The 26,118-nt window shown below is 33.5% G+C and overlaps 1 protein-coding gene across 7 annotated transcripts in view; it reads right to left on the bottom strand.

Annotated features, from left to right (window-relative positions):
* FBXW7 (F-box and WD repeat domain containing 7) overlaps positions 1–26,118 on the bottom strand; it is a 209,254-nt gene that overhangs the window by 47,606 nt on the left and 135,530 nt on the right. Inside the window, exon 1 of one of the 7 annotated variants that reach the window (XM_082605575.1) lies at positions 14,248–14,436. The exons of the other annotated variants lie outside the window; for them this stretch is intronic. Within the exon in view, the coding sequence (XP_082461701.1) occupies positions 14,248–14,394 (147 nt within the window). The 5' untranslated portion in view covers positions 14,395–14,436. Of the gene's footprint in view, positions 1–14,247; positions 14,437–26,118 lie in introns of those variants that run through there. 7 annotated transcript variants of the gene reach the window in all.

Below are 26,118 nucleotides of genomic sequence, written 5' to 3'. Positions count from 1 at the left end.
GCTCAGCGGCCATGGCTCACGGGCCCAGCCGCTCTGCGGCATGCGGGATCTTCCCGGACCGGGGCACGAACCCGTGTCCCCTGCATCGGCAGGCGGACTGTCAACCACTGCGTCACCAGGGAAGCCCCACTTCTAATTTTGAATGCAGATAGAACATACCTCATCTTAATCTTCAAAGTAATCAACACTACACATATGGATTTCCAAATCCTCTTTGGTTTTCATCTTCTGATAAATACTCTCATATATCAAAACTGAGGAATGTTATTACATCGCTCAAAGAATGTATACATGTATACATTTCAAAGCATGTATACAAAACACTTTTGTATATAAACATACTCTGGAATGTTAAGTAAATATATTTGAAGACTACAAAATACAGTGCAAGATGATGAGAAACGCTAGCTAACAGTGTCAGTGCTTTTTAAATTATATTAAAGAGAAACAAAATATACTAAAATAAAAAAGGAAAACTGATAAAAAAAAATTTTGGAAGAGGTTGTGGTTGGGCCATTTATTACTTATTTGCATTAGAGTTAATTAATATTCTAAAAAGGTCTACAAAAAGCTGAACAACCTCTCAAGCTCTGAATTCATGGCACTGACCTTAGACTTTCTCAGAATGATTTTTAATGCACTCTGTCATTAGTAAAACCTGTTCAAACACATGCCCCATCTGCCAGCACCCCATCTGCAAGAGAGCTTCTTATTCTTGTAGACAGTACAACTTCTGCTTGCTTCCTTCTCTACATACCAGCTGTATGGTAATGAGTGTGAGCAGCTGAAAATCCTGCATGATAACAAAGCTAATATGAAAACGGCAGAACAACAACTTCCCCTCAATGAAGCGGTTGTCCCATGAACATAGCAGATAAGCTGTTAAACGGGGGTTGGGGGTGGTGATGAGAATTTTATTTGTTTGTATGTGGGGGATGTGTGCTTGTGCCTGTGCACGCACGTGTGTGTTAAACATGGGTCTTCCACATAATTAAAAAATAAAAAGAACCAAAAGCAGTACAGGGTACCCAAGAAGGATCTAAATTTCTAAGTACTTTTGTTAAGACTTGTGAATCACTTCTTTAAATGTTTTAAGTCTCAACTCCTATATAGTAATAATATACCAGGTGCCATTTGGACAAGCTAGTTTTCAAAGATGTTAACAAGTTACATTTCATTTCTTAATTAACTCATTTTGGGGCCTTCAGGGAAAGAAATGGTGTCCAAACTTAAGAATCATAATGAAAACTATTTCCTAGACATTTTAGCTGCTAACATAATATGTGAGCCAACAAACTATGTTTTTAATTCTTATATAGCAATTTAATTTCTAAAAATGTAATGGTATTTGAAACCAACACATTTATTCTGAACAGAGAAACTCCAAACAAAATACTAAGTGGCACATGTTACTTTCTTAATTCAGGAAGACATATTGGGGTTAATTTTTATATACATGAGAGTCACACTGAATGACTCTATATAATGTAAGAAGATCCAAATCACATTAATTTTTTATGTGCAGTATCTTTCCATTTAGAGATTAACAGTCATTCGGGAAACTTTAAGAAAAATGACTATCAAAATTGGTGTTATGCGTTTTCTCTCACAATCTGAAGAAACTGAAAATGAAAAAATATTCAAAATATTAACCGTAAGTGAAAGAAATAAGTACTATTCTATGAGGAGAATTAATTACATTTTTACCAACACATCTAAATAAGCCTTATGTGGACTTCGTAACAGTTACTAAGTTCTTATTATATAACCATACTTTCTCTATGTTATTTCATTTTACCCATAAAACTACCCTGTGAAGTAGGTACTACTATTATTGCCACCCTACAGAGGGGGCTTAGTAAGTGATGGAGCTAAAAACTGAACCCCAGGTCTAACTGACTCTATCTCTATGTTCTTAAACAGTCTGCCATCCTGACATAAACTCCACAAGGGCAAAGATTTGGGTCTGTTTCATTCACTACTGTACTCCAAATGCCTAAAGTAGTCCTTGGTTCATAGGAGTTGTTGAATAGATTGAATAAATAGATGGAATGGATAGAAGAGATAACTGCTCAGTTGTGTTTTTATTAAGTGTACATCACTTTACGTGGAAAAAAAAAAGCTACCATAAATTTTGTAAAAACCCTTAATCATTTTGATACTAAAAAAATTATTTACCAATTAAAGAATCTTAAAATAAGACTGCTTAGGAATCTCTTTACTTGTCAGGTTGAAAAATTAAGACTAAATTTTAAAAATTCTCATGATTAAACATTCATTTTGAAAGGTTGGTACAGAATGAATAAGAGCAAAATTGCACTGATTTTAGCATTTCCATGAATCCACTTGTTCTCGTTTTTATTGTCTAACTATAAAAATGCATTTTCCCTGTTAACTAGCTTAACATATTCCTTGACTTCAAATATAAATTAGGGCCATGAGCTTCTATAATATAAAAGCTTTGTATTTTACATATATATATATATATATATATATATATATATAAAGAACCTGAATTGAAAGAATAGTTCCAACTTAATAAAACAGCACCAATCATCCCTTAAAAAGTAAGATGTAAGTTGTATTTCCTCAAAGAACACTTACAGATTTAAAAAACCCACAAATTCAGATGAGATTTACAAAAACAGTACTACACTGCCCCTACATGTTCAAACTAGTAGTAACAATGACATTTCAAAATCTAAAGTGATAATGTAGAGATTTCTGTGGATTATTGAAAAGCTCTTTAAGCTCAAATTGTTCCCAAGTGAATGATATGAAATCACCCATACATAAAAAGGTAGTTAAAAATAGGAATAACCCACAAGTTTCAATTTTCACTTTCAATACTAGCAAGGAGAAGAAATTTAAGATAAGAGAATTTCATCCAACATTATATTTTTTTCTCTCAAAACAGATTTCCCCAACCTTACATGAAGATATCATAAAGTAACCATAAACAAATAGCTAGTCACCTATGTGCTTCTGGGATCAATGTTTATATATTAATGTTTGAGAAATACTAACCGTTGAATTGTTTCCCCCAGACCTAAAAAAATTTCTATAAAGCTCATAAATGTATATACATAAACACGTATATACATAGGTACTACCAAAACCACAACAGAAACTTTTATTTATCTAATACCAGATTTACTTTTTAAAAATCTACTGTAATTATTTCACCGTTTACACATTGTAGGAAGAAAGCACTATATATGTAAATAAAGAGATGTGCTGCATCAATAGGTCTTTGTAAAAGGAAATATGAGTGTCATTGCTTTTATCACAAATGGTAGTCCTTTCTGGTATTATGTCTATAGTAAAACTTACATCACATTTTAAAAATCCTACATTTTAAAAATTATATCTATCATTATTTGCATCTACCGCAATTAATCTACCATTATTTAACTGATTTATATGTGAGACACATTAATTTATGCTACTTTCCACAACAAGTCAGGGATAGGGCCAAGAACTCTAATTCTGACCCAGGTACGATCCAGAAAGAAATCACTATGGTGGACCTGATAGGATATTAAAGACTAAAGTTTTCTGGCAAGAACATGAAAAATGAAATAATATGGAATCATATTTAATCTTTCAGAGCCTCAAAATAATATAATATACTGGATGCTACCTAACAGTATTTGAAAACTTGTAGATTTTACTATCAATACATTTCACTTAAGTTACCAAAATAATCCTATCAAGTCAGGTAGAGTGTCTGCATATGCAGGCATGTGTATGGAGGTATCCTTATATACATATGGAGAAACTATAAACTACAAATGATCACCAGTTGACTTGGAAATGAAAAGTGTACAACTGAATAAAGGAGTCTGATGAAACACTGTAGATACTGGAGCAGATCAAACACACTCTCCACGCCTAGGTGGAATTCTCAGGGTCACCAAAATGTTAAATTATTAAAAAGGTAGAATTTTTGTTGTTTGTTTTGTTCAATAATGTATCTAGAACTGTGCCTGGCAATTAGTAGATGCTTATTTGTTGAATGGATTAATTAATTCATGTTCCTATGATTGATATCACGAGAATATCATGGAATGGTGACAATAAGTCAGAGACAGAAAAGCGTCAGTGGCCTCCTTAAGGGAAGGTCTCTGCCTTATTCATCTTTGTTACATTAGCATCACAAGCAGGGAGTATGTATACGCCTAATACATATTAGCAGAATTAAAATTAATTTAGCGGTGTTAATATTCCACGGAAATACTGAGAAAAATTTTAAAAGTTGTTGCAGTTCTCATTCCTCATTTAAAGTATCTATCTGATAGCATGAGTTGCCTTTAGTCACTGAAGAAAAATAATATAGACGCTCTGAACTATTATCATACTATATTGAGCTGCCTATAACTAGGTTAATAAAATTTAGGTATTCATTTATGTAATGTATGTTTTAAAGCAGTTAAATATGAATGTACCTAAGAGACTTAAGATAAGGCTTAGGTTACTTTGACATTTCAAAGTGTATTCCATTTCTGAATGTAGATGATACCTATAAAACTCAAAGGTCTGCAGTTAACTCCGCAATTTTGGAGAAAGCCGTGCTCCTGACTTCAAAACTTCTGGAGTTTAGAAGGGTAATATGGTACATATACAGCGTATGGCAGAACACTTCCAGTACATCACGTACAAACATTTCTGCAGCAAAATATACAAGTATTCAGATAAACAATAAAAGTGACTGTCTTAAGTTAGTTAGGGTTAGGTTTGGCCAACTTGTTAAAACACTTCTTGGTTTTCAGGGCTTACTGGACTCCTGATTTGCAGACAAGGGACCGTGGATTTATTTCATACTTGTTTACCCAGCCAGAAGCTTTGTAACAAGTTTATTTTTAGCATATTTTTCATCTGTCTCCCATACTCCAAGTCTTAATATTTAGTTTCTGTAAAATATAACCTACAAATTTAAATAGCCTTGCCCTGTGATGTTAAAATTACTATACTATTTGTACAGATTAACTATCAACAAAAGGGATAACAATTCAGAGCAGTTATTTCTATGCTGTAGTTGTAGATTTACAAATCATGTTATAATTTGCTTTGCGTTAGTATCTGACAACTGAGGCACAACCTAATACTATGACATCACCTGATGACAAAAACATCTAGAAAGCAATGTTATCAGTAATTAGATATTGAGGTCTTCATAAATTGTGAAAACAAAGTATGAATTATGTATTTAAAAATCCAGGATTACATGGCAAAAGTTAACCTTGAAATATTTGGAAACTGAGGATCCATTCACTCAACAAACCCTTACCCAAGTCAGTACACCACACTGTTTATGATGCTGGAGCCAGACACCTAGGTTAGAATCTTAGCTCCATCATTTACTAGCTCTAGGGCAAGTTAGTTAAACTTCCTACACCTCTGATTCTACATCTATAAAATATGGATAATATAATGCAATCTACTTCATGAGGTTATTTTAAGGATTAATTGAGCTCATATGTGGAAAATACTTAGAATAGTGTTTCCCCTGTATCCCAAGTTAGACTCTATTATATACTGCTACCCTGTTTTATCATCATCAAAACATTAGCATTAACAGTTACTTTTCTGTTTCCCTAAATTAGAATCTAAGCTCCATGAGAGCATGGCCTTTGTCCATCTACTTTACTGTTATACCTACAGGTTCTAGAAAAGTTCCCAACTCTGTTCTAAGTCCTTAATACATATTTTGGGGCTGTTACTACTATTAATAAACTTCATATCCAGATATAAGTGAATAATTTTGCAGCAGTATAATTAATGTGAAAAAAACAAGATGTGAGACCAAGCAATAATACAAGTTCCTTCTGTCCATAACTTCTCTGATCATCTGCTTAGCAAACATCCTTCACGTTTTCATTTAAAGTTACTGTGAAGCCTTTCCTGAGCCATCTGAATTGAGACTTGGGTGGCCCTCTCATGCTCCCACAGTACTTTGTATATGGGTCCATTTAAAGCAATTATCCTTTGGTCTAAGGGTTTGTTTGTGGTTTTACCACTACCTATTAAATGCTTAACAGATTGTAATTTTCATTTTTGTATGTCCACAGGCAGAGAGGAAGAATCATCACCTTTTTATTTACAGCCACCGCCTTGCACAGTACAGAAAATAAGACCAGAAGAAAATTTACAATTTATATTCTGTTTACTCATGTTTATGCATGATGTATGAAACATTCTTAAGAAGAAACTCAGAGGATCAAAAATAGAATGACCTGATATGTGGTAACTAGTTAATTCCTTTATTGATAAAATAAGTAGTGACAATAAAAGATATCAGATGACCTGAAAATGCCAATTTTTTCCCAAGTTCCAATGGAATATATCTGTGGAAAAAAACTTTAGGAAGCCACATTTTAGTTTACTCAAAAAAAAAAAAAAAATCAGGCAAAACTATTAAAATCTCCCTCCAAACCTGCTCATAGCACAACCCTGTTCTTCCTTCTCTCCGAAGTATTGTACTAATTTTTATTTTAGCATTTTCTGACTTGTCTGGCTACTGTAGACTCTCAAAAGTGCCATCTAAATGAGTACACCCTGTTTGTTTCTCCTTCGTTTTCGGAACTGCTAAGTAGTAATTACTTTTAAAATTAAGTGTCAAACTGTATCTGAATTTAGTTATATTTAGAAAATGAAATATTCAAAATCACAGCTGCACAGTCATTCAAAAACATTTAGTAAACAAAAACATGCCATATTCTAACAGTACAAAAACTCCTTAAAGAATTTTCCAAACTTAACAAAAGCTTCAACAAATATTTACACTAACCTTCTCTTGCACATCACTGGGAGCATGAAAAGATGTTAGAGATAATTTCTGAAGTTCTAAGAGTTCATAGCCTCAACTGAGGAAACAAGATAACTAAATGAAGCTGTCAAATAACACCACTGAGCAGTACATATATGTCTAAGGGCCAAAGGTAATTGCAACAACTACAAAACGTTCCACTAATGGATGAGGACAACGGTACATGCAACCAGTGCCAGGAGGAAGGTTCCAACCAGAGAGACAAGCTAGATTGTGAGGTCACAGAAAGGATTTGGAGAAAGAGGCACAAATGTAACTGGCAGATACTGAATAGATTAGTATGGGGGAGGGGAACATGATACTGGCTTTTTAAAGGTTTCATATTTCTATATGTTAAGGAAATATCCATCTATTTCCTCTTGGCTAAGAGTTCCATGAAACAAATGTTGAGTTTCATGAAATGCCTTTCAGGCATCAAGGCATTTTAGAATGGGAGACTTGCTACAACTATTTTAAATGAGAATGAATCATAGCTAGACTAGAATTAAAAAATAAAAATAAAAGGTAAACCTGGATTGGGGCAAAAGGCAAAGCTATGTCAGAAATGTAAGACTAAGTTGTAGTGCTTTAAGAAATAGGCAAGTATTTCTGGCAGCTGCTTTTGCTAGCATGAGAAGTACTCCTGTAGTAAAGATTATTAATAGCAATATACTTTTGGAGAAGCTGTCATTTAAACTGTACAAACAACACACTAAAACTCAGAAATGTAAAAGTATAAACTAAGATGACAAAAACTGAGATAACCATAAGACACAGTAAAAATGTGTTAAATCAATGATAAATTATAAAACTATATACATGGGTCATCTGTTTAGATAAAAACAGAGATAATAGTTTTAAAACTATGGGAAGAGTAGAAGAAAATTATAGTTGAAAATAATACTGGTGACAGGTTTATGGCAAACATTATTTTCCAGAAAGTATTATTTTAAGAAATCACCATGAACAACAAATAATTTCTTGATCTATTTATATATTTTCCTAATGAAGTTGTAAGTATAAACACATATCATTATTTTCTCAAAACGAAAAAAAAATTCCTTCAATAGAAAACCTAGAACAATAAACACAGAAATATAATGATATCGTATCAACTAAGTAAAATCCATAAAACTTTGCCATGGTAGGAATAAATTTGCTTAAAATATGATTTCTTTCTCTTATTAAACAACATTAGAAGTCCCTAGTGCTGTTTTTTATTTGGTACAATCTTTCTGGAAAACAATTTAGCAGTATTTATTAAGAATCTAAAAAAATTCACACTCCTTGACCCAGTAATTCTACTTCTAGAAAAATGTATATAGAGATGTTAAAGATTTATGTATAAAAAAGTTCAGAGCAGGTCACTGACCAAATCAACAGCAGTTAGAAAATGATGACACATTCATTTGGCAGATTATACACTTTTGAATAACTATAGCCATGGGGGACTACTAGCAATATATGAAAAATGGATTAAAGTATCGATTTTGTTTAAAGAGTTATTTACTTAAAATTTTTACTGTGGTTATTTCTGAGCAGTGGAATTACTGATAATTTAGGAAAACGTAAAGAAACATTTCTTCTGCATTTTACATACTGAGCATGTCTAATTTTTATAAACCGAAGTAAAAGATATTAACTACTGGAAGAAAATAAAAATTCTCTATATCATAATTCAACTCGGAATTTAGGGAATTATCAAATTATTAAATTCAGTAAGGTAATAACTCACAAATTTGCTTTACCAACAGAATTTATGATGGATTATAAAATCTTCCTACAAGTGAAAATTTTATTGTAGAATAAATAATTAGAGAGGTTGTTTTTTGAAACAAAGACATTACAACTGTTTGATAAAACTGGCAGACCTTTGCTGAAAAGTCTATTAAAGGAGCTTAATAGACTATAATTATATATAGCTTGAACTAACTGAAGATTATACACACAAAAACAACAGAATAGATTATGCCTGAATGAGATTAAAATTTTGAATATAGGGTTTTTTTAATTAGTATCATCAATAGTTCAACAATAAAGAAAAAACTTGAATCCAAGATAGTATTGAAGCTAAGAGAGTTATAATGCTGTTTTTAATTTCTGTCATCATAGTCAAAAGTACTAAATAAACAAACTGATGAGAGTGGTACTGCACTGCAGTTTGAGGATGGTTAATCTGTCAGACACCCTGTTCTGAGTTGTTTCCTACCAAACACAGACCCTGAGGTATGACAACGATTCTCTCCTTAACCAAACTCTAGTCAGGCTCCTGAGCTCTTTTTCACATAGGACCTGTCCTTCGGCATGTTCTCAGGAACCAAATTTTAGCAAGAATCCTGCTAAATCAGTCTAACCAGAATTCCCTGCCCTTGATGTCGATCACCTGTGGTACCTGGTCACCCTCTCCATATCTGTTGGGTTCGCCATCCTCCACCATCCCCCAGGGGATTTCTGACCACCTTGGTTAAGTTCATTTAACCAGAGCACCCGCCCCCCTTTACCCCGATGCTTCCTCTTAGAAATTATCTACCCACTGAACCCCATGCTGCTCCTTGGCCATAAATTCTCACTTTTCTTTGTTCTATTAACAGTTGAGCCTAATCTATCTCCCCTACTGCAAACTTCCCTTGTAGCAGTCCCTATACACATCATGACAGTCCCCTTGAATAAAGTCTGTCTTACGATCTTGACAAGGTTCATGAATAATTTTTTCTTTAACAGGTATCATCCCTCAGCTTACAGAAAGACTACAAACATGCATACTGTTTGAATATTTCTAGTTTTTTATCACTATAATCATTGCATCATCTGTGGGATAAATTTACAAATGAAACATCTTGAAAGAGATTACACAAAAAATCCTAAATTTATAAATGTAACATGCTACCAAAAGTTATTTGTAGTTCAATTATTTGAATCTTTGAATTTTCTCAAAGAAACAATGTCAACAATGATAGGCTCCCAGGTTTACCCACCAAAATATGAATATAACAGTAGTTGAAAAAAGTTAAGTTCATAAGCAAAGGTCACAAAACATAGTAGAAAGAGAATGGCTACTACTTGCAGCATTAGAGTCCTGAGGTTAAATACCAGCTTTACTATTTACCAAGAAAACTGGGGAGAGGTTTTTGTTTGGGCCTCAGCTTTCTAGTCTACTGAGTGGAGATAATACCTAACTTACAGTACTTAACAAACGTTTAAATCATTTAAGAATTATTTAAAATATACAAAATAGCTGGACAATGCCTAGAATATATAGTAGGTCCTTTTAAAATAAGAGCAATTATTAATAGCATTATTATGCTACTACTGTACATCGAGAAGGAAAATTAAAAAGCAGTATGTTGGGCTTCCCTGGTGGCGCAGTGGTTGAGAGTCCGCCTGCCAATGCGGGGGACACGGGTTCGTGCCCCGTTCCGGGAGGATCCCACATGCCACGGAGCAGCTGGGCCAGTGAGCCATGGCCGCTGAGCCTGCGCGTCTGGAGCCTGTGCTCCGCAACCGGAGAGGCCATAACAGTGAGAGGACCGCGTAGCGCAAAAAAAAAAAAAAAAAAAAAAAAAAAAAAGCAGTATGTTAAAATGCTAGTGATTATATACATAAAAAATTTTCTCTATATAGCTACAAAAGAATTAGAAGAGAGAATGAGCGTTTTTAAAGAAAATGAAAGGTTATGGCTCTAACAATCTCTTTCTAAAAATTTACTGTTAGCTGAAACTTATGTTCAAGCAAAAAGATACATGCACAAGAAGATTTACTATAGTATTACTGTAATCATAAAAATCTGTATTTCACTGTTTTGTAAATAAAGTTTTATTAAAACACAATCATGCTCATTCAACTACTCCTTTAAGTATTGCCTACAGCTGTTTTCATGCTACAATGGCAGAGCTGAATAGTTCTAACAGTGACTATCTGGTCCACAAAGTATAAAATAACTGCTGGCCCTTTGCAGAAAAAGTTTGTGGACCCCTGACTTAAGCTAACCCTCAAAGATAACAATACACAGGAGTGATATTAACTCAAATATTTTCTCAAATGACTCAAATATTCTATTTCAATTTTACTTCTATTTTCACTTTAAAGAAAGATTATTTTAAATATGGTACTTTAAACAGAACTGGCTATGGAATATAACCAGTACAAAATTGTTTTCAACTATCAGAAATCTAGTCATACATTTCATTGTTACCTGAGCTCTTGGGTTTCGGGTGAACAAGTCCTTGTACCACATTGCTCCAGCCACGCCTCCCTGCTGCTCCCACCAGCAGCTCTACCCCATTCTCTTAGCTCTGTTGCTGATGCTTATGCTACACAATCGGTCGGTGGTACAAACCCAAGAATATAAAGGCACTCTAAAAACATTTTCCTTCTATAAACCAACACAGTCAACCAGATATCTTTAAAAGCCCTATATACATAACCAAGATTGCATGTCGTTTGGAAATTTCTACCAAAATAGTAACATTGAAGAATAACTTTAAGAGAATATTGTCAATGCTTGAAAGTCTCCAAACAAAAATGAGTTAATAAATGAAATTTAAACATTTTAATGACATTTCTTTCAACATACTATTATTAATTGTAAGATATTATTTCTCTTATCACTAGAAAGAAAAAAATGCTGCCAGCTAAGCTATGAAATTCCATCCAGACGTACGCTAATTTTACATATGTTTAAAATGTAGAAAAATAATGTGTCTTAGGATTTAGGAAATACAGTATTACCATAACTAGGTATTCCAATTTCAAAGAAAAATAAAACAATTTTCCGGTGATTTTATAGACTAAGTAAGTTTTTCCTGTAAATATTCTCTTCCTTTAAAGGACGATCAGTTCTTTTAGAATAAAAAGTTATATACTCAAGTAATATTCTCAAATATTCCTGATGCTAAGAATTACCTATAGGACTTATATGAACTATGAGGACCTAAATACTAAAAACATTTTGATTGGCGGTAACTGGTTAATAGCTAGATTGCTATTTCTTTACTGTTGTTAGTATTAAGTCCAAAGTATCTCTGATGAGGAGCTAGAATAATTTACATAATAATAAATTAGACTATCATTACTAATAGTACTTAATAATGAGGTAAATAAATTTCCTGAAAACATTTCGAGAGCTATAAATTGAAGCTGTAGTTATGACAACTATTTTAAAGAATTTTTCACAATTTTCAAAATTATTTTATTGTGCAAACATTAAATGGATCAACACCTATGATGGATGGAGGCGCAATAACATGTTTTTCAACTTTTAATAGGCCAAGACTACATACAGTCTTGTAAGAGTTCACTATACATTAGCTCACTACTTGGAAGGATAAAAATGGCCTACAAAATAGAGAAGTCTGTACACTTGTTGTCAGTGTATAACACTCTGATTGAAAGAGGCTAAACATACCTAATGGAAAAGATATACTGGAATGTTAGATACAGAATGTGATTAATTACATATCACACCAAAAGTCTTTAAAATCTTTGATAAAAAATATATTAAAAAGTATCTATCATTAACATCACCAAGGGAAAGTTAGTAAGTTAAAACAACAAAGAACATGTGAATCAATTTAAAGCTACCTAAATTAACCAGTTGCAAAAAGGAGGGGAGAGGATATAATTACATGATCCCTCTAATATTTCTAGTAGTCAGAGTCAATGAGTTATACAATAGTAAATTATTGGCAGGCAGTCTAAAACTGAATGTGTTAATTTTGTTATCTATCTTCCCCGTATGTTCTAGTTTGAATTTTATTTTTTGCATTTAGTCCTCTTCTATAATTACAAATGCCAGGCTATAATTTAACATAACAGTAACCTAGAAAAGTCAAACTGAATAGTGACCCTAGGAAACCCTCAAAGAAAGCCCTTAAGTTCTCTATTAATTTTTCTTATAGAATCTGCTCCTGAGCCTTTTAAGTTTCATGCACTTGTAAAGAAGATACAGATAGAAAACATACAGTGTGACATAATGAATAATCTGCTATAAACTGTACTTAAGTTTATTAGAAATATTCAACAAGAACAAAATTATCTTGTTAAGATCTTAACCCCTTCATTTTAAAAACTCACACTTCTTCTCCTTAATTTGAAAATTTACTTGTATTGTTATTTTTTTACAGAAGTATTAAAATAATAAATTAGTTTATTAATGACCTTAAAGCTACTAGAGGCCTCTGTGTAAATGTTTAAATCAGAGCAGTGACCTCATTCAGAAGTTATAAAAGCGACAAAGTGACAGAAGACAAAATAAAAGACACACTTTCTGAAAACACAGTTAAGAAGAAAGTAAGTGGGTGACAGAGATATTTATATTCTATTTTCAATGTTTAAATTGTATTACATTTAAAACTTACTCAAAATGTTTTTCAACATGGCTACCATTTATTGGAGTAGAAGTAGGAACAATTCAAAAAGAACTAAGGTACTTAGAAAACATATTTTTACAAAGGCTATTTAAGTCCAAGCAAATAGAAGATTTTGTTCACAAAAGAGGAGAAATATTTTTCAGGTGTTGTTAAGTTAACCTACTTGTTTAATAGAATGTTTCCCTTTTAGTAAAAAAAAAAAAAAAAGCGGGGGTGGGGGCGAGTTGGTACAAGGAACTAAACACACTAATAACAGTGATATATAAAAACACTCAGTGAATCTCCAACAGGTATTGTTTGGTTTAACGTGTTCAGGATCCTAAACATGTTGTAGATCTAAAAATACATCACTCTAGTTAATCGTTCAAAATGGTAATACCAAGTAACACAGAAAATACAACAAAACTGTTCATATTAACAGGGTCCAAGTCTGGCGAGGAGGAGAACGTCATCCCCAAAAACATCCAAAGGATCATAACCTGATTATAGATTAGCACAAGTTCTACAAAATGTTACTTCAGAATTGTCTATATATAAACTGTATCGTAACTGCCACACCATAGCATGCTATTTTTATTTCATATAACAGCAAAAAGTAACATCTCTATTATGTTAGGTCTGAATTTAAGAAAGAGTGATTTAAAAACAATCTAGCTTAAATTGGCAGATAAACTTTGTAAGAGAGCTCAATGCTTTGATTATCACGTATAAGGACCACACCACCAGCTTTTTACTTTTCCCACAAAATAAAAATGACACATTTGGGGTGTTAGTATTTGCCGACATATTTCAAAACATACTTTTAAAATTTACCAATTTTAAGTAAGTTTAAAGAATTCTAATAGCATAAAAATAAATGAGAGACACAAAACGGTGCATTAGGTAACCTTGCCCTCAAGGCTCTCTATCATACTATTAAAACTATCACTTACAGAAGTTTTCACTGGCTACATAATGCACTGATAGTTTTAGTTATAAATCCAATTGAAATTTGAACCATTTCCTCACCAAAAGAGGCAGAAGTAGTTCATTTAAATAAATACTCCTATTTTTCAAATGTGTGAGACTTACCCGTCTTCGACAAAAGGGGAGGCCTTGGGCAATGATGCTAATGCTAAATATCTTCATCATGGTTTGATGTGGTAGAGGCTCTTTTGCACTTTTAAGATCAACAGGAACCAAGCCATGGTTTAGAGTAGCTTTTCCCGGTTTTGACATTTTAAAACTCCTCTTGGCTGATGAATACTCTCTACATGTAATACAGGCACATTACTAAAAACTCTAACCACCAAATTAAAATATAACTTTCTAATTTAAAAAAAAGGCTGAGAACCCAAGGCCTGCTGCTTTTGTCTTTCAACCTTCTCCTACCAAATGTCCTGACCTGTCTGAGGCTTGGTGAAGTGCAAACTATCCTAGAATAGCCAGGAGTTATAAACTACTGAAGTGAAAGCTCCTGCTCCTGCCAGTCAAACAGCTGGTGAACCTCCCATACAAAGTCAGTAATGCGAAGACAACCAAAGCAGGGCTGTGCTACGGGGTCCCTTTGAAAGCGTCTCCAGTGACTAACCTAGGTATTCCCTAGAAAGTGAAAGTAAACTTGTCTTTACAAAAATCCAAAACATAAACATTGTATTTTCTCTTGAATATTTATTAAGTCTTCCTTACCCAAATATCAGCATTAATATTTTAGGAGTGTTTCGAATCGTGCTTCAAATTTAAGGACAGCATTTATGCATGCTCAAAAAATACAAACGTATATTTGTTCTATCTTAGATATATTCAGAATGAGCACTATATCTTCAAGTGTTTTGTCTTAAGCATGCTCTCTTTTCCTCTTCCATATGTACCAGTCTTTATCTCAAACTAAGACATTAAATCAACTCTAGCTCTCAATAGCTATTAATATGCACTGCAGGTTAATTTTACCAGGAGACATTTTAGTTGTTTGCAAATTTCACTGCAATCTCTACAATTCTGAAACATTTAGTGATTTCACTTGAAAGTATAACAGTAATGTGACTGATTAAATATATTTAAAAACCCAAGTATTTATAAATGTAACCCGTGTTGGGAAGTAATTAAAGTAAAATGAATAATAACTAACCAGTTCATCACAAATCCTTAGGGCTTCATTTCTTGAACATACCATAGTCAGATACGTCTTCCCAAAACATGGAGACGGAATGGGGTGTACAATACACTCCTCAAGAACTTTCAATGGTTCCCCAAAGCCTAAGATAAAGTTTGGAGATGAAGACTCTCCTCAAAGTGGCCCCACTCACTTTTTCGGAATTATCTCAAATATTTCCCTAAATTAACTACTTATGCCATGCTAATTAATCTTTATGCTACATTTCATTTCCAAGCCCATGAACTAGAACATTATGATGATTTAAAAAAAGCCTAGTGTGAGAATTGATAGTAGTTTTAATAGATAGATAATAGATGTGAACTATCCATTCACAATATTCAGCTAATGTTTGTTCTCTCCTTCCATTCTATTTTTTTCTTCCAACAGCCAGTCATCTCACTTACCTCTCCTTCCACCTGCTTTTATGGATTTTTATGAGTGGGAATTTAGAATGTGATACGGAGAGAGTTAGAAAGGAGAATGTCAGAAATGGGTGGTCTCTTCTTTGACTTTGGTGAGATCTGTCTTACTAAATACACGAAGTGGGTTGCTGGGAAGTCAATCCACACACAAGAAATACCCCTAGTCCTACCATGATGCTACTTTCTTAAAGTACACCTTTCTCTGATATCACAATTTAAAATGTAGTTGAAAATGCAGAATCATTAAGCAGAGAAGACATTTTTAGTTACACAAAAGTAAACAACTGAATTCCTCCAAAGTAGATATGTAAATGACCAATAAGTACATGTAAAGATGCTCAATTTCACTAATAATTAGGGCAATGCAAATCAAAACCAGAACCACACTGTACACCCATTATTATGGCTATTATTTAAACACAGACACACACAAATATGTGTTGGCAACGACGTGGAGAAACTGGAACCCTTGTGTACTGTTGGTAAGAATGTAAAATGGACAGAGCTACTGTGGAAAATATGGAGAGGCCTCAAAACATTACTGTGTGATCCAGCAATTCCACTTTTGGATATACACCCCCAAAGAATTGAAAGCAGGGCTCACACAGATATTTGTACAACCATGTTCATAGCAGCATTATTCACAACAGCCTAGAGGTGGAGACAACTTAAGTAACCAATAATGGATGAATGGGTAAAAAAATGTGGTACATACACATACAACAGAATATTATTCAGCCTAAAAAGGAAGAAGATTCTGACACAACATGGATGAACCTTGAAGATATAATGCTAAGTGAAATAAGTCAGTCAAAAAAGGATATATATTGTATGATTCCACTTATCTGAGGTCCCTAGAGTAGTTAAATTTACACATAGAAAGTAGAATGGTGGTTGCCAGGGGCTCGGGGGAGAAAGGAATGAGGTGTTCGTGTTTAATGGGTACAGAATTTTTGCTGGAAAAGATAAAAACTTCTGGACATGGATAGTGGTAACGGTTGCACAACACTGTGAATGTACTTAATGCTACTGAATTGTACACTTAAACATGGTTAAAATGGTAAATTTTATGTCATGGGTATTTAATCACAATACAAAAATTGTTTTAGTAAAAAAGTAAATGACTAAGAATACAACCATAACCACTGAAAAAACCCAACAGAGATCTAGGGATAGGAGAGAGGGTACTGGAAATCTGTTAAGTTGATACAGTACAACAAGGTGAGACTGATACCTGAGATAAGGATGTCTACGGCCCCACTAGACTACTACCTTGCAGAATGAATGTCTCTAGCCTCATTCTAATCTCAGCATCTCTTCTGGTGCTCACTTTATTCCTTAACACAAGTCTAATTTGTTTTTTTTGTTTTTTTTGTATAACATAACCTTCAGTCATATTGTGTCTGTTTCTCCTTATTAGAAAAATCCCTTTGTTGAGGCAGCTCCTGTAGAATGCCCCCTCTCCAAGTTACTATCAGGGTCACTTTGTTAGTATTACATATAGTTTTAGGTAGACATTCTTTATTCTCAAAAGAATTGTCTCAGTGATATCTTTGAATCAGTTAGTTAATTAACCCCTCCAAATTCATTTCTTGATACCACACAGAAGATGTAATTTAAACTATGTGTTATTTCAATCGAGAAAAATTAGAAGAGCGTACTTCATTCCGCAAATGGAACGTATTCTGCAGAGAAAAATGAATCAAACAGATCAACTCCAATTTTGACTTTCACTTAACAAAGATCACCATACTGAAAATAAGTTTTCACTTTTATATTGAAATTTATAATCACATGTATTTACATGTAGGTAGTTTGAAGATAAGGATGCTATGAACCTCTCTAATCTTCTTGGAGTCTGATCCTAAAGCAAGGGAGGGGGAGGAGATTGGAATTGAAAAGAATTTGGATTAGGAAAATCAAAACTAAAATATATATAAACTACTTATGAAAGGGCAGAAATTACTATGAAGTAAAACTAGTTTTTCATTTTTAAGAAATTATTTATGGTAAAAGTCGGAATGAAAATTAAAGCAGTCTTGTATATTAAATGTGGTGTTTTACACTAGATACCAAGGTTTGGTAAATACCAAGTGGTGGCATTCTCATTCAGCTCATCTTTTAAATTGGTAAGTAGCTGCCCTCAACTGGACAGTATAGAGCTCTGCAACTCAAGCAAACGCTAAATCAAATCATGTGTCTGTAACAATACACTTCTGTGGAAGAGACGTTATTAGTGACGGAGCAAAGTGACTACTAAGTTCCAAACTACCGAGTTTCATCTTTTTTCTGAGGATTCAAGTTAATAGTACTTCTAAAGCAATGCTCTAAATCAGCATGGAAACATGCAAACTACAAAATCTTCAAATACAGAAGAAAACCCTAGTCAGTGAGGGAAGCTGAAGACAATGCGTAGGAGAACCTCAATTGCTAATATTTTTAAATGCAACTAGTTGCACACGTTCAAGAAAAAATAAAGTCTTGGTCTCAATTATCCTTTTAAAATCATTTAAGATAGTCTTAATTATTAACCCCCCATCCACCCATCCAAACTGAGACTTTTCAAAACAGACAAGCTCTTTTTAAGATGATATCAATAAATATTATGGGAGTATAATACAGTAGGTAGGAATATATATGCTGGAGTCAAACTGCCATAGTTCAAAGCCTGGTTCTACCACTTATTAGTGGTATGTCCTTAAATCAATGCCTCTGTGCCTCAATTTCATCTATATAGAACCTACCTCATAGGACAGTTATGAGGATTACAACAGTTAATATAAGTGAAACACAAAGAACAATGCTTCACATTTAGTAAGTGCTCAATACTGTTAGCTGCCATTACTACTACTACTAGGATAAAAAAAAATCACGTAGAGCTTTGCAGGTTACATTTCAATCCTAAAAATCACTAAGAAAGCAAGCAAAGATGCAAAATCCACCTATAATAACTTTGGAGTATAATATTTTAAAACACAATCATCTACAAGTTTTAGAAAGACTTCCTAAATTCTGTCAAGATTTTTATCTAAAAGTTAAGCTGTAGCATCTTAGTAGTTGTGCCTTGGCATTTTAAGACTTCAGGTTTCATTATCCATCCAAGAAGAACTCAACATTGGGGAACTTGTGATAAAAGAGAAGATCTCTATACAAGATATTTTGCCTGTTTATCACTCTCTGATTTTTCTTTCTTCTAAAAGTTTGTATTAGTCAAAGATGATTATATATAAATGTTGCATGTAACAAAGTATCACCAATACAGTATTTCTAAAATGTATTACAGTTCCATACACCCCAATTCTCGTACAACAATGACAGAATGATTTATAGTAGTTTATTCTGAATTTCTACCATTTCTTTCATTCATTATTATACAGAAGGCTAGGATTTAACTGCTCCAGATCAAAGGCCACAGCATATGAGCAGCATAAAGATTTTCTGTTTGTCATAAACTATTTTTGAATCAGCTAAAACAAATCGCTTGGAAGATACAAGTTTACCTACAAGTATTTATGATTTTAACCAAAAGTTTTCAGTCTCACATCAAAAGCTTTTGACAGGGAGACTATCAGCATACACCATTTAAATTCAGTATTATTTATTACTTCTGTGAATTTAAACAACAGTGACTTACTCTCTGTAGAAACAAAAGAATTCCAGATTCTAAAAATTAACACCACTACTAAAGTGAAATAAATCAGAATCAATATCCTTTTGAGATGAAAATACGGTATTATAAAGAGCATACTCATTTATTCTGGGATATAGAGTGAGACAGATTATTCTCTGTATCTAAGTCATTGTTTTTAGTCTTTCCTAACACCTTAGATACCAGAGCGTTAAAAGTTATCTCCCTAGTCTAAGCAATTCATGTACAAAGATAGAACAATTTAAAAACAGAGAAAAATGATGATGAATCAAGAAATTAAGTTCTTTGCTTAATGATGAACAGTCAAGCTTGTATTAGAAACAACTGCAAAAGAGCAAAAAACAACTGCAAAAAAAAATCCAAATAACATATCGTACTTTAATTGTAGAAACTAAAAACACAATTAAATTTACTATGAAGGAAAAATTTAAATATATGGCATTCCTCTTAAAGTTTTATTATTCATAAAAGGTATAAGTCAAATGAACAGAAATGTTTTATAAAAATTAAAATCACATTCAAAACATTTCCTTAAAAAATTCTGAAAGACATTTAAATGCTCAAAGTGTTCACTAAGATTACAACTTCTAATTATAATGCATTTAAGATATTATATTCATGTAAACATTTAATGAGTCATAACTTATTACTGTACTTCCTTGCTGATTTTCTTTATCCAGGGACTTCGTGTAGCCCCTAAGTACTTAAGAGAAATTAGCTTGGGTTCTAAAACAGCACATACAGTTTATATAAGTATTATAAAAATGTGACCTGGTAATTAGACATTTGCAAAATAAAAGCATTACATATATACATATATGTGTAGCATTTTCAAAATAAGGACGTTACAATATCAGGTTATATAAAGTACTGGAACTGCTTTGATTTGTATAATCAAGGTCTGATTGCTGAACATTTAGGTTATTTCCAAATCCTGCTGGAAAATTCCAGTTAATTTTTTTGAATTCGCTGAAAATAAAGTTACAAGGTAAAAACTATAAAAAAACACCCAAAAAAGTCCTTAAAAATTAAATATAATGACACCATTGCATAGTGCACTAGAAACTCCATGACTCAAAAAACACCAACTATTTACTGACTGACTTACAACGAAATTCACTTACAATTAAATTACTCTTAACTATTGCCTCAATCAACTTTCAGCCAAATTGCCTGAAATTAATACTCCAGGTAAACTTAACAGTATACAAAAACTATAGGGTGAACTTTAAGTTCTACTTTCAGCCCTACCACTAACCAGTGACCTTAGGTAAGTCTCTTAGCTGTCTCAGATTTCAGATTTCTAGAATGAGGAATGCGGAGGTTGGGCAAAATGATGAAGAATGAGGTCCCTTACAGCTTGAAGAATATATATATATTACAGTTCTAAGAGCACCGAGTACAGCACCTTCTTGTAATGTGTTGGGACTGTCAATGTGGTGAGCCTTCCTTTATTATAGTTTAGTAGGTAGTTACACTGTTACAAAATATATCCAAATAAGATTCCCTGCCTCAATTCATTTGTGTGTATAGCGTCTAAAAACAGGCATCTATCCTTGTGTTGTGAATCTATATTAATGTTGCATAACAATAAGAAAACATTTTCAATGGAAAAAAGTTACAGGCATAAATGATTTTTTTTTAATTTTATTTATTTATTTATGGCTGTGTTGGGTCTTCGTTTTTGTGCGAGGGCTTTCTCCAGTTGCGGCGAGCGGGGGCCACTCCTCATTGCAGTGCGCAGGCCTCTGACTATCGCGGCCTTTCTTGTTGCGGAGCACAGGCTCCAGACGCGCAGGCTCAGTAATTGTGGCTCACGGGCCTAGTTGCTCCGCGGCATGTGGGATCTTCCCAGACCAGGGCCCGAACCCCTGTCCCCTGCATTGGCAGGCAGATTCCCAACCACTGCACCACCAGGGAAGCCCCATAAATGATTTTTTAAAACATGATTTTAAAAGATGAAATTCAAGATAAGGATCTTAGAATTTTTCTGATTCCATATGATTCCATAATATTTTTAACGTATTTTTCCTTTCCTATTTACCATAGTGGCATAAACAGTGACATTCAGAGTATATTTGATTTTTTTTAATGAGTAAACTTTGGATTTTATTCCCATATTTTGTCTTAGAACTTCAGTTGTTAATATCAAAATGATACTTTTCCTCACTCTTTCATTAAACATTTAAAGAAATATTTGTGATAAAACAAAAATCCAACTATTGGACTGAATTTTTTAAGTATTTCAGAAATGCCCAGTATGAAGTCCTCAATGACCATAACATAACTTGCCTCAAGATTAAGTTTAACTCTTACAGTCTGTGCTGGGTTACCCCAGCTGTTAAATCGGTCTTATACAGCTGCTCTCCAAGAATTTAGCAGATGATTATTATAGTTACACCTTTAAGTCAACAATGACAAAAATGACATAGTAATTACAGGTATTTCAATCATGCAAAAGCCTCATGTGATGACAGAGTGATTTAAAAGCAACTTAATTTTCCAAAATTCTCAAAATAAAATTTAAGTATAACAAAGAGGACAAAAACTTATTTAATATCAGTTTTTTTAAGGTTTATGATTTGTTACTTTTATGAACAAGTTTAAGCATAAAAGTTTCATTAACCTTTCAGTTAAAACTAAATACAATTTATCAATCATTTATCTCTCTTGTAAAAATTCTGAAAAGTGTTATAGGCCACGGAGTAATAAGTAGGTACATAATACTATTAATTCCTTTAAAGCACAGTAAGTAATGTAGGTGGTTTTTTCTGCACTTAAAAAAAATTAAACTAAGCTATAACGCAGGAAGTTCACCAAAGTGATGGCTTAACACACTGTAGGAATGTACCCTATGAAAAATAAATGGAAATGTAAGATATTTGACAGTGTTAACAATTTAAGAAAGTAAAACAGTAAGGAGAGGGCAGATAATTATATTCCCTAGGTTGTTGAGTTTCTGATGCAATTATAAGTAAAAATCAATTATTTTGAGTGAGGTGAACATAGTTCCATGACTTCAATTGTATGATTTTCAATAACATGCTATTAAAGCATATGAGCCTTAACAATATTCACTGAATAATTTATTCATTATAAATATTCATTTGTCAATATTCACTTCAGTATCAAATTTAAGTATAGAATTACTTTAAGCATAGAAAATACTTCAATATAGAATTAAGCTATAGAAAATACATATTTAGGGTCTCATTCTTGGATGGGCTGACAGTTGACACCACTGGCCTTTTTACATTGTCAAAATTATATATTCAGGGACTTCCCTGGTGCTCCAGTGGTTAAGAACCACCTTCCAACGCAGGGGACGTGGGTTTGATCCCTGGTTGGGGAACTAAGATCCCACATGTTGCAGGGCAACTAAGCCTGCGTGCTCTAGAGCTCATGTACCACAACTAGTGAGCCCGCGTGCCGCAACTACTGAGCCTGCGCACCATGACTGGAGAGCCCACGCACCACAACTAGAGAGCCCATGCACCGCAACTAAAGAGACCGTGCACCACAACTAGAGAGGCTGCATGCCACAACTACTGAGCCCATGTGCTCTGGAGCCCACGCACCACAACTAGAGAGAAGCCCATGCGCTGCAATGAAGAGCCTGCATGCCACAACAAAAGATCCCGCATGCTGCAACAAAGATCCCGCGTGCTGCAACTAAGACCCAATGCAGACAAATAAATATTAAAAAATTACATATTCAACAAAATACAGCATCTGATAAACATCGACTGAAGCTTAAATTAAACTGACAGCCCAAGTTTTCATTCTCTCCAATAAATAAAACACTGTTTATCAAGAAACATTAAAAACAAAGAAAAAACAAAACTCAATCCCTATAATTCTTGATTATGCCTGAAACAGAAAGATCTTGGGATGGAAGGAGGAAGTCTATGGATAGTAGGAGACTATCAGAGATCAATAGGAGATATAAAGGAAGTTTGCAGCTACAGGGCTTAGAAAAAATATATATTATTTCAGATTGGTACAATGATATGAGGGAAGGATAAAAGACTGACAGAGTTCCTAGTAGATCATGCTTTCTTTCACTTAAATATCATGACAAGACTGTGAGGTATCATTAGTCTACATTTTAAGGAATTACATAATATACATATATTATATATGAAATCTGTTTTAATGAGCCTGATTTTATGAAGTACAAATAAAAAAAACCAGAAAGTTCTAAGAGCAAAGATATTATGACCTTCTATAGTACACTGTGTGTCTCAAAGATGGTCACAGCAATATCCCACATCTTCGCATGCTCTTCTTACAATGTACTGCGACACTCCTTCCATTGAGAAGTGAGTCTGTTTCAACCAAAACAGAATGCAATTTCCTAGGCTAAGTCATACAAAGGAGATTCCATTTCCATCTTGCTTGTTGGAATACTCACATGGTAGCTCTGTTGTGAGTAGTCTGATTGCCCTGAGGTCACCATGCCATGAAGAAGCCCAAACTAACCCGGGTAAAAAGACCATATCTGGGTAAGTCCTGAGACTATATGAAGAGGAGATTTTTGGCTAGACCCCAGCTAGCTGTTCTAGCCCCCTGTGTTCCACCTCCAGCCACCATCGGACTGCAACCCCGAATCAACAATACCCAAGTGAGCCCTTCCTAAATTCATAACCTACAAGAATGATGAGAAATAATAAAATAATTGTTGCTTGTTATAATCATAAATCTTTGGGGTGACAGTTAGGTGGCAACAGATTACTGAAACATCTTACAAAACAAGAAGCTCCAAGAACACTGGTTTACTGTTGTAATATGATAGTCATCCTAGTGGAGTTTTAACTTCAAAATTTAACAAGAATGAGAAAGATAACAGGTGAGCTAGAATGAAAATTTAAACGAGTAGGTATTTGGAGGTTGGTAAAAGCTTTGGTGACAAATTCCCACCTTGATAATACCCATTAGAAATGTGGTGTTTAGCAAATCTCTTGTCTATATTAATAATAAACTTGAAAAATGGTTACATATTACTTCGACTTGGATCTTCATCCAAACTAGTTTGACATGTGACAAATAAAGAAAAAATCAACTTACTTTTGCATTTCCTACAGTCCTGATTTTGTTGTCATTCTAAGCAAACTCAAGTGACTAGAGGAGCACTCAGGTAAAATAAAGGAGAAAAACAGGGCAGGTTTAAGGCCTGGAAAGGCCATTTAAAAGGTGCCGTTGATTGTTGTCATGTAAGCAAAGGAACCCAGTAAGGACAGACAGTCTACATTTGCAAAAGAAGGTGAAGAATCAATATTTTTATGTGAACTCTCCAGATTTTTAAGTGTTGGCAACATATTTAAATTTGTTAAAAAAAAAAAAACACTATATAAGACACTAGTTTGCAATCTCTGCTCTGTTCTTCCCTGGAGTAAAGAAGCATAAAAATATAATAAAGATTAAATATAAGATTACTGATATCTAAATGATATAAAATAATGATTCTAAATGTTTTAATCTTCTTTTCTATACCTGTTAACAGAGTGAAATAAGAAACAAATCAGAAAACTGAAAATTTAAGTGATAAACATTAGAGATGCACCTCAGCTTATTTAATGTTTTCACTCATTAGACCATAAGACAGATGGCAGTATATTGGTAAAGTACAAACAATTCATTCTTAACAATTAAATTTATAATGTTGACATATAAAACCAATACCTATAGCTAAGCAAATGAATGACTCTTGGCACTTAGCTCCCAAATTCACCAGTATTTTCTTCATACTTCCATTTCTCATTTGCATCTGATTTCAATAACCAGAAATTGCCATTTAAGACCAACCAGAAACACAGAAAAAAGCATTTTTCACTTTGAAAGTAAAGTATCTTCTAAAAGCAATTGTTACTCTAAAGCACAGAAGCTACCTTTAATAGTACCATCAGCAAAGACCACTGAACAGAAGAACATGGTACATTTCAACAAAATAAATCCTTTTCTGGACCCCCACCCCCCCAGTCTTATACATTATTTTTAGCCCTGGTGATCTATGAAAATAATCATCATTTTTCTATTTACATTTCATATAATTAGAGGTTAAGGTTTATATGCAAGGTGTTACTCTGACAATAATTCTTATTATTAGGAGCAATCGAGTTAATATTGAACATCAGATACATCCAGTAGCTTATACCAACATTTTACAAAATGTGTTCGCTAAAATATATCCTAAGTAGAGATCATTTTAACTTGACTGAAACTATTCTTCCATTTGTAAAGACGGCTTTCACTTGTTTACAATACTCTCTTAATTATGAAAATGTAGGTATTTCCTATAGTATCAAGCAGTAATTCTAGAATTTCTACAGAAGTACCAAAGAGAATTTTCCCTTGCATATATTCCAGTTCCCTAGCTATTCAGTTCAAGAACTAACATTATAGAATAGAACTAGTCTTCATGTGAGGACTCAAAGCCCCAGGACTACCAAATGTACTTTTAGGTTTTCTTTCAAATTCCTTCTAGGTTCAACATTAACAATCAATTAGGAAAACAAACACCCATCAGAGAGCTAAAGTGCTTCACAGTTAGTACTAACAAAATTTACAGTACCAAACAGCTGAACACTACTCTACAAGTCAAAATAATTCAGGCAAAAATTAGTGGAATAGTTTCAACCCACCTAAGAGAGTTGACATCTTTGAAACCAAAAATATTTTGCATAGCATTATCTAGCCTGGACTAGTTTGTTAAGCTAGCTTTAGCGTAGTCTTCTAAC

The sequence above is a fragment of the Mesoplodon mirus genome (assembly GCF_964341445.2).
Source record: "Mesoplodon mirus genome assembly, chromosome: 2".
Lineage (NCBI taxonomy): Eukaryota > Metazoa > Chordata > Mammalia > Artiodactyla > Ziphiidae > Mesoplodon > Mesoplodon mirus.
Note: the sequence above shows the minus strand (reverse complement) of the source record. Positions and strands in the feature narration are given on the sequence as shown.